Raw genomic sequence first — 11,021 nt, 5'->3', positions numbered from 1 at the left:
TCAATATGCATGGAATAAATGCAACAGGAGTCGATATGAGATACTACTGAGCTATAGTATCTCTGATATTATAATGCTTCTTTTTTGTGTAAAATCTATCAAAATCAGTCTTGCATATGTCCGGTTTTATCAATATGAAGTCATACATATGGGCTCTAGAGTGATTTTACCATTATATTTATTACAATTCGGATGCAAAGTAATTATGGCAATACAAATAACTCTGAACAATTTCCTCGGCGTGTTCAGTTATTTTACGTAAAAAGGAACTAAAGCCGGGATATAATCAGCTCCATGATTTACAGTTTATTCTTATCGTACGCAAACCAAAGTCAACCTGTATCCGACACACGTAAAGCGCTGTATCCAACATATGTCAGTTACCGATAGATCACGCAAAACGTGCGCTGATACAGCCTGCCTAGTCTGGCGAATTTTTTAATAACACAGACATGCATGCGTTCTCAGGCTCTGTAACTGTGATTACAGCTATGTTGCTTGTCGAGATGTAAACTCGGGCGCATATACGAAACGTTTGTTTTCTGAACGAATGGTTTGAATTATTTTCCTGCTGAGGAATGCAGTTTGAGTTGTGCATATAATACTTTGTATTCGCTCTAAGTGTTTACAAGAACAATGTGTGGAGTGGTTTTCGGTGAGTCAAGTTTAAAATATAATTTCTACGATAAGGACGAGTGTAGTGTATTTTAGAGCCGAATTCGGTTGCTTAACAGGTAAAAAAGCTTCCATTTAAAATAAAGTGTACACATTTCAAGGACGACATTTGAAAATTGTGAATGTTAAATGGTAGGATATCTTGAGTATGTTGGCAGTTTTAACGTCTGGTTTATCAGTTTTAATCTTTTGATATTGAACTTAAAATTGCTGCTGCCTCATCTGGAAGATTTGTTGTAATACTGTATGTTTAGGTATAAGTTATTTGACATAAGGGCAAATGCAGAAGAACGGATTTTCATCATCGAACTATTCAGTACTTAACCAGAACGTTTCTATCTATCTATCTATCTATCTATCTATCTATCTATCTATCTATCTATCTATCTATCTATCTATCTATCTATCTATCTATCTATCTATCTATCTATCTATCTATCTATCTATCTATCTATCTATCTATCTATCTATCTATCTATCTATCTATCTATCTATCTATCTATCTATCTATCTATCTATCTATCTATCTATCTATCTATCTATCTATCTATCTATCTATCTATCTATCTATCTATCTATCTATCTATCTATCTATCTATCTATCTATCTATCTATCTATCTATCTATCTATCTATCTATCTATCTATCTATCTATCTATCTATCTATCTATCTATCTATCTATCTATCTATCTATCTATCTATCTTTCTGTCTGTCTGTCTGTCTGTCTGTCTGTCTGTCTGTCTGTCTGTCTGTCTGTCTGTCTGTCTGTCTGTCTGTCTGTCTGTCTGTCTGTCTGTCTGTCTGTCTGTCTGTCTGTCTGTCTGTCTGTCTGTCTGTCTGTCTGTCTGTCTGTCTGTCTGTCTGTCTGTCTGTCTGTCTGTCTGTCTGTCTGTCTGTCCGTCCGTCCGTCCGTCCGTTCGTCCGTCCGTCCGTCCGTCCGTCCGCCCGCCCGCCCGCCCGCCCGCCCGACATTAATGTCACTTACATTAATGTAATCATCCGTTCAATAGTATATACGTGTAGTAATTATGACTGACAAAACAAGGGATCGCAAACATAATATAAAGGAATTTATTAAAAAAAAGAAAAGAAACGCAGTTAATGAAATACAACTTAATTGGCATTTTTGACATGTTTAAATGCCAATGTTGAATGAAATTTTTGATAGACATCATAGAAGAACACCGGTTTAGTCTTTGCTCAATATTTGCTTCAATATTGATCACTGATAATCCGGAAGTGAGATATACGTAACCGAATTGTAAATACGGTTTTTATTTATTAAACATTTACATAAAAAACTAAGTTATCCGTTATATGAATTGTTTGTATTAAGTTATTAACACGGTCATTTTCACTGCTATTTACCCATTTATGCCTAGTGGACTCCCGCATCCTTCTAAATGGGATCAATTTATTTTCAAAATTTGGGATGTCTAGTATATTTATTTCTATATTTAGTATATAACTAACAGAAATTCCTTTAAGCAAACAGCCAGACCCTGATGAGACGCCGCATCATGCATCATGCGGCGTCTCATCTGGGTCTACGCTGTTTGCCAAGGCCTTTTTTCTAGACGCTAGATTAAGATGATTAACATCAAGGATTTGATGTTCAGGAAATAATAATCACTTACTTCTGTAATTAAATACTGATTTGTGTAACTTTTGAAATAAGATAAGTGCTTGTAAGTAGCCACTTAGATAATTGGTTTATTGTCCATACAAGCATTCATATATGTAGAAATAAAGTTCTATCGAGCGCTGTTTCGTGTAAGCATTCATTACATTCCAACACACTTGTTGTCTTAAAATAGACGCAGTTAAGTGTTAAACTCTTTCTAAATATACTGAATTTGGAAGAGGAAACTTGTATGTAGTCTACAAGGGGGGGGGGGGGAGGGTCTACAAGGGGGGGGGGTCTACAAGGGGGGGGGGGGTCTACAAGGGGGTGGGGGTCGAGATACTTTTTTAGTTAAGCTGCATTATTGTGTGATAATATGCTAGCCGTATAAAAAATAATAGCATGGATCTTTATGAGTCCCTAAATTATCTACTAAGCATATATGCCAATAAGTTCACAACGCATGCACATGATATCGCAGTATGTGTTATACTGGCTGTAGAATGTTACATCCAGGCATGTGAACAAGGTTAAATGGTATGTTTACAATTTCAACCAACAAAAGCAAGTTCACCTGTGCTTTGCACGTCATATTACTTTGAGTCCTACTTCAAATTAAACATAAATTCCTTTATTATCTTTAAGGCATAGTTATTTCAGTACTGAGCTACTTTTTACTTACGTTTTATTGAATAAGAATTCGATTTGTTACTTAACATATGCTAACATATGTTATAATTATTTTTTGGTACATTGTTTAAGTTGTACAATAGACGAGTAAATTGTTATTGTTTACTTTGGAATATATAGTATAAAGAACTTTTGTTTAGTCAATAAAAAGATAAAATAATCCGAAATAAACATCAAATCTCTTAGATAATAGCGCAAATAAATCATATTTAGTACCAATACATCTGTATTAATAAACATTTTTTCGTCTTTATAAAAATACGAATTAGTTATTAGGATCAGTGTAAACGTGATCGGAAGACTAAATACTGCAAATCCCACAAAACAAAACAAATGAATCAGTCTTATTGATTTTTAAAGTAAGACTTTTATAAATGATATTTTGATCCCCACAGTGGGAAGCGTTCTTTATATCTGCCCATAAGATGCCAATAACTGGTTGTACCCAGGATACGGACTCATTTCAATAATAGTCAAACGAGCTCAATTGATTGAGGTTTTAACTAAAATAGTTTGTCATATTCACGGACGTAAAATGTATTGTGGTCCCGTTGGAGCCACGTAACAAATATTATGATAAAATATGTGCGAAAGTACCGTATACCAATTATTTCTATAAAATTGTGTTTGCGGAAGGTTGTCATGAGGAAACTATATATAATTAGTCGTAATTAATGTGGTGATAATCGAATGTCGTGTCGGTTACTAACATTTAGATTAATAGTCTATATACACTTAGTACTTTGGCCTCTTTTCCCAACAAGTTCGTTTTAATATACGACGATCTTTTTCGTGCTCATTCGCTATTGGCTAAAGTCTGTGATCCGTTTTATTCATTTTCTTTGGATAGATATTCCTTGATGTGTTGCTTAAACAATGTCGGGTTAGCAATTTAACAATCTAACATGTGTAAAATAAAGTAACAAAATACATGCACATTTAACAAAAAAGCTCACACTCACAACGCCTGACAAATACAGTAGTGTTTTCCCAGTTGTATACACGCATAAAGTCATTCACAGTGATAAACTGTGTTCACTTTCCTTAAATTATTGTCCACCGCGCATCGGGTTACGTCCCATAAACGATCCCAATCGATGTGTGTCTCAATATGTTATCCGGATAACGACAAAATCTTCTCAATGTTTCAGACACTGCGTCTTATAAGCCCCTGGACTCCCAATATATGTATTACTGTCCATTTCTTTGCAAACCATGCGTCACTGAGCACCTGGAATAATGAAGATGATACGACCCGCGAGGTGCGAAACTGGGGCCTAATACGATATGCGGCCATAGTATAGACCAGCCTCCGAGCTACCAAATCCGCTATAAAGTTATGCCAGGTTCTGTGATCTCATAAGCGGACATGGTAGCCCCTGACCAGACTCCATGGTTGCGCAGGCTGGTCAAAAGCGACGGTGGCCACATACGACAAAGACCCATTTTCGCACGAGGCGGGTCATACTATTACAGAGAGATTTGTATTTTTGAACCTCTCTACGTATTTATTAATTGCATTACTGGCAACAAAACTCATGTTTTCATAACATTGACGGAAAGCAGAATGTAATTGATATGCACGTCATGTTCACACATCGATTTAAATGGTCATCTGTGTTATTAATTATATTTGCATATATTAATCTAAAAGTAATAATCTGCATGAACACTTACGATCTGGGGAAGATTTCCACACGCGTTCTTCCATTTTGCGGGTTTTAAATGTTAAAATATTGTATTTGTCGATTCTAATTTAAATTTGTATAAACTATTCAACCCCTATCTGAAGTATCAACGTACAATCATATAAGCAGCATATTCGATTTTAAGGTCAATTGTCATTGACACCATAAGAAACAATACAAGGAAAGGTCAAATTTATTTATGCACGTCTTAAAGAGTTCAAACCGATTCATTGGCGCCATTACCTCACGATTGATCCAGTATTATTCCTATTTAATGCACACTTATTTACTGTTGCGCTCGTCGTATAGAAATTTAATTATTCGACATAAAAAGACAACTAAATCTTTAATTTTAATTACAATCGCTCATATGCTGAATGTAAAACCAGCGTCGCGGAATTGCAATTTTTGATGCATGATGTTTTGCAAACACAGGTTTCATATTCTTAAACGTATCAGCACATAAACTCGTGTATGTGTAATGTTCAATATCATCCTAAAAAATTTGCGTTTAGTGACGTAAATACTACGTTTTCGTTGATAATGGCTTATGCAACGTTAATCGTTTTATATTAAAAGCTGTTGATAAAAAGTTGTTAATTGCTACGAATTCGATCACACATTTATTTGTCTTAGGCATGGACACATAAATCACAGTAGTAGCCAGAAATCTATAATGTTTGTAATAAAAAAATTCGACTGCAAACATTTTATAAAATGTTTTATTCAGTTTTGTAAAACTAGTAAAAATGTCTGGAAACTTATAAAACATTATAGTTAACATGATTTCTTTTTTGCAGATGAAATGACGGACTGCTGTGCCCGGTTTGAAACAAAGATTGGATATTGCACGGCTGCTACGGTGTCAAGTCTGAAACAAAGATGGGATATTGCACGGACGTTATTAATGTTTTAGGAAAATGAATGGAAATGGAACATATTAATAACAAAAACGTTTGGTGTTAGTAGTAATTTTGTTTACATTATTGAACATGTGGCATCCATTTGTCAATATGCAAGGAAAAACAAATGCTTTCAGGGCTTGTAAAAGTCGATTGACAGTCCGATTCATATTGTTTAGTTTTATGACGCTGGTTGTCGTAGTTTTGTTTCACTTGTTTGAGTCATCCAATCGCCTTTCTACTGTTAAAGTCTTCTCCATTAAAATGAAGTCAGGTGCGATAAATGCATTCAACCATGTGTTAGATTTGTACTTTACAAACTCAACCATTTTTAAAACAAACATAACATTTGAATTATCAACTATCACGTACAGTGACTCTAGTTTTTTTGAGAAGCAATATGATCGTTTCAACCTGGAAATGCGCCAAACAGCAATCGCCCCCAGCAAGAATGAACCCCTGAATGTTACCGCATACAACAGCGTTTCCTTGGTTGATCTTAATTTAACACGAACCGAAGCAAGCATAGAGAATATGTTAGCAATTAAATCACGTATGAAAAACGGACTTTTTGAAAAAGACGAGATGCCACAGAATACAACTGTGCGCCAGAGTGACTGTGATAATTGTTTTAAACATGATTTTGAATATGTTATTCAGAACGACCACATCTGCGACACATTGGAAATTCGCGACAAAATTGATCTCCTTATACTTGTCACCACCGTGCACAAGAATGGCTTTATTCGCCAGACGTTACGGCGCACATGGTTGTCGTACACGAAAAACAATACTGCAATTGTTAGGCACGTTTTCCTCCTAGGAAAAACAGCAGACGATAGATTACAGGAATTTGTGATGAAGGAAAATGAAATGTATCACGATATTGTTCAGGAGACGTTTATCGACAGTTACCATAATCTTACTTACAAAACAATAATGGGCTTTAAATGGGCATCAACAAAATGTTCGAATGCAAAGTTTGTTATCAAAACAGATGATGACATGTGGGTCAATGTACCTTCTTTAATTACGTTATTGTCTGGAACTGACATGTCAAACTATTTACAAACAGGACTTACCGGCTCATGTAGTCCAAAGGCATCTCCAATCAGGAATAAAAATTCAAAATGGTACGCGTCTTTCATTTCCTATCCGGACAAATTTTATCCAGGGTTTTGTTCAGGGACTGGATACATGACAAGCATTAATGTCGTGTCGGATATTTACAATGTTTCTCCGCACGTGCCCTTCTTCCATCTGGAAGACGTCTATGTTGCGCTGTGCGCGAGGAAACTCGGGTTTTCGTTAAAGAAAACTTTAGGTTTCTTCGCAGAGCCCAAACTTAATTTATGTGATTACAAACAGGATGGCGTCTTAACAGTTCATCAAGTGAGGCCTTCGATGTTGACTGTGATATGGAAAAAAACTTGCAGTCCTGTTGGATTATGGAAGTTATAACTAAGCGAAATTAAATAATATGGTCATTTGCTAACCGGCTTGCATAACTTAATTAAGTCACATTTGTTTAAGTTTGTAATATTAAGAAAACTGTTGGGAGCCATTAGTTAAAAAACCTTTGTAAACGTTTTCTTTGGACAGTATGGTTAGTTCAAATTACGTGCAAAAAGGCTGATACTAATACCTATTCAAATTGTGTTTTAGTTGTGTTTGCTGATTTACACAGAAAAGCATAATATATTGTAATCGATAGAGAAATATTTCTAATATTGCTGCCGTGTTTTGAATAGATTGATCAAGTGAGCTTAATTGACTTTCTAGACTTTATGTCTACTGTCTGAAACCACAACACTTGCATTGCTGTATTGTATGCACAAATGTGATATATTTTTAATAGGGAAAACAACAAATTTTTTAGCTCACCTGATTGCTCAGGTGTGCTTTTGTGACCGGTTTTTGTCCGTCGTCCGTCCGTCCGTTAACATTTGTTCATAAACACTATAGAGGCCACATTTATTGTCCGATCTTTATGAAACTTGGTCAGAAGCTTCGTCCCAATGAAATCTCGGTCGAGTTCGAAACTGGGTCGTTCCGGTAAACACTAGGTCACTAGGTCAAAAAGAGAAAGAAAAAACTTGTAAACACTGTAGAAGTCACATTTTATGCCCAATATTCATGTAACTTTGTCACAATGTTTGTCTTAATAATATGTTGAGTTCCAAAGTGGTTCCGGTCCGTTGAAAAACATGGCCGCCAGTGGGCGGGGCAGTTTTTCTTATTTGGCTATAGAGAAATCTTATAAACACTCTGGAATTCACAATTTTTGCTCAATCATCATGAAAGTTTATCAAAAGATTGGTTTTATTGATTTCTCGGACGAGTTCGAAAATGGTCCAGATCGGTGAAAAAACTTGACCGCCAGTGGGCGGGGCATTTTTCTCCATATGTATATAGTGAAATCATGTCAACACTCTAGAAGTCACATGTTGGCCCAATTTTCATGAAATTTGGTCAGAACATTTGTTTCCTTGATACGAGAGTCGAGCTGGAAAATGGTTCCGGTCAGTTGAATAACATGGCTGCCGGGGGCGGGGGGGGGGGGGGGGGGGGAGTTTTCTTATATTTATATAGTAAAAAAAGCTTGTGAACACTCTAGAAGTCACATTTTTTGCCCAATCATCATGAAACTTGGTGAAAAGATTGGTTTTACATATATCTCAGATGAGTTTGCAAATGGTCCCGATGGGTCAATAAACATGACTGCCAGGGGGTTGGGGCAGTTTTCCTTATGTGACTATATAGAGAGAAACCTTGTGATCGAACACTATAGAAGTCACATATTTGCCTAATCATCGTGAAACTTAGTCAATACATTGGTTTTATTGATTTCTTGGACAAGTTGGAAAATAGCTCAGATCGGTTAAACACACTTTTTAGCACACCTGATTGCTCAGGTGAGGTTTTAGGATTGGTCTTTGTCCGCTGTCCGTTCTTCCACATTGGTTTGTAAACACTCTAGCATTTATGCATTTCTCAAGCATTCTTTATCAAAGTTGCTAAAACTCTCAGTCAAGTTTGATGATTAGCAAAATCACATAATTAAAGTCATAATTATTGCCCTTAGATTGTCCAAATTTTCATTATATTATACAAAATCCTTGTAAGCAAAGTTAGATGTTTGGTAAGGGGGGTCAACTCAAAATATAGGTCACCATTTAAAATCTTATAAAAACAAAAACACTCCCTACGCCAGAGTTTTGGTTTAATAATGATGAAACTTGACCAGGATGTTTGACTGGTCAATATCTAGGTCAAGTTTGACTTTAGGTAAAGATTGAATGAACCGACTCCTCTCAGGTGAGCGAACTAGGGCCATCTTGGCCCTCTTGTATTATATTAGTGTCAACTTTGATGTCACTTGTAATTTTACAGAACTTGTCGGGTCTGCGCTTTTGTTAAGAGACTGTTACGTGTCATTCGGGAAAACGTTCAAGAAAATAACCGAGCAAGATATGCAATGCAATTTAAGCTTGTATTAATTTTCAAATATACATTATCCTGATCTCCATAAATTTGAAAAACAAAAGAAACATAAAATATGAAGGTACAAACAACCATTGTCTATCAAGTAAAATTGCGTTCCAATAAAAACGAACGATACGGTGTCATTTTAAAGACTTGTTTAACCCAAATATAAAATAGTGTATTTCCCAATCACTAGCCCTCTCCGGGTTCTATTGAGTTTAGGAGTATCAGCCCAATTGTTCCGATCTTAACCAACTTGTGTTGCTATCGAGTATAGTGTGCTTTAGTTGTTACCATGCCTTATGCTTTGACATGTTTCACTGTTTTGTTGTGCATATTTAATACACTGCAAGAAATATATATAACGTTGAAGATTTATGACAAGCATTATAAAACGATGTACTAGTATTATATGATAAACTGTAATGTATCAAATATATCGTTACCAAGGTTATTTATTCCTTCAATTGTGTGAATATGTTTGGTTCGATGTTCAAACTATTGTTGCCTGAGCTATTCTATGGGTCCGTATTTGCCAAAAAAATCTTATGCTCAAGTTAAAAATAAGGAATGTTTTCATTCGAAATTTCAAGACGTGCTTCATATTGTATTTTATCCTGGCATGAACCCCTTTATCTACATCATTCGTCATGTAAAATAACATGTTGTTACGTGTCTAAGAAATGGTTTGTGAATACGGACATGGAACTGCTTTCGACAAATATAACAATAATAAATTTGATTCGCACTTGCACTTTGTTGAACCTAGATGTGAACTATACATATACTTGAGTTTATGACATATGATGTAGGAGTGTGGATGCAGGAAATGAACGTTAATATCCTGCAAACAATGTGTACATTACTTGATATATGTACATGATAATATTCAGTTGAAGAACACTTACGACCATTGTTTGATTCTTAGCTACTGATTTTATACATGATTGTCTTTTGTACAAAGGACGATAACCCGACGTAAAAATTCTAATTTAAGATGCTATGGATGTGCCATTCGTGTTTTGCTTGACCTGTAAAATGCACAGTACCTTTTTACCCAAGTGAATATGCTATTTAACACACGAGGTTTTCGCAGGTATTTGTTCGAAGATGATGATGATGATGATAATCCATGGAGATATAACTATTTTTTTAAACGCTTATTTTGACCATTTGTTACAATAACAACACCATTTTCGGAAACGAAGCAAATAATTTCCCTCTTCATTCAATTAACAAGTCTGGATTTCACCAGTTTCGAAACATTTTGATGAACATAAGTAAATACTTTGACACTGTCTACAGAAATACATTTGGGTATTGCAAATTAAACCTTAAAAAACCCAGAAATGTTACATTTTCGCTCATTTAGACAATTAGACAGCAAGTCGTTTAGTCTCGAATTCGTGTTTCAATAAATGGCTTATTGTAATGGCTGCCGATTTCGCATTAAATTAAAATATGAAAAAAACTGTTGAAACAAGGTGATCAATATGAAATGTGTATCCTGTTATTATTAAAATCTCGTTTCTACTAGTGTAAGGAGTCGTCAAAACGCTTTGTTTAAACAAATAGAAAAATAAATCCCATCAATTAATGAGTTTTATAACCCAAATTAATTGATTTCATATTAAAATAGTAAGCCACTCACATTACCGAGTTCAATTCATTTTCATTGAATTCAATCAAACCATCTTCTTATTTGGATTGTTATATTAAATTGTCATTATTAGTTATTTCAATACAATATTTAACCATACTATTAAAAATGTTATCATGTATATACCGAATTTGAAGCTCGCCTTTACGACAGCATTTGCCGTTGATTTTCTGACAACTCTCTCTCTATATTTATATTAAATGCGTTTGGACCCTTAAAACGAAAAGTTTTAGTATAAAGAGATATATTTTAGTCTTTACCAAGATATGTTAAGTCGTTCCCAATGTCTTTGTT

The 11,021-nt window shown here is 35.1% G+C and overlaps 1 protein-coding gene across 2 annotated transcripts; it reads left to right on the top strand.

The window, feature by feature from the left end:
* Positions 1–431: 431 nt before the first annotated feature.
* LOC127863365 (beta-1,3-galactosyltransferase 1-like) lies at positions 432–8,024 on the top strand. Of its 2 annotated transcripts, none has more exons than XM_052402847.1 (2): positions 432–655; positions 5,480–8,024. In XM_052402847.1, exon 2 carries the CDS (start codon positions 5,672–5,674, stop codon positions 7,040–7,042), a length of 1,371 nt encoding a protein of 456 aa, XP_052258807.1. In that variant the 5' UTR covers positions 432–655; positions 5,480–5,671; the 3' UTR covers positions 7,043–8,024. The 2 variants fall into 2 exon arrangements, with proteins under 2 accessions (XP_052258807.1, XP_052258808.1); XM_052402848.1 differs by having other exon boundaries at positions 432–734.
* The last annotated feature ends 2,997 nt before the right edge of the window (positions 8,025–11,021 follow it).

This window comes from Dreissena polymorpha, unplaced genomic scaffold, assembly GCF_020536995.1.
Source record: "Dreissena polymorpha isolate Duluth1 unplaced genomic scaffold, UMN_Dpol_1.0 chrUn006, whole genome shotgun sequence".
Classification (NCBI taxonomy): Eukaryota; Metazoa; Mollusca; class Bivalvia; order Myida; family Dreissenidae; genus Dreissena; species Dreissena polymorpha.
This window is presented reverse-complemented; position numbering and strand designations above follow the sequence as displayed.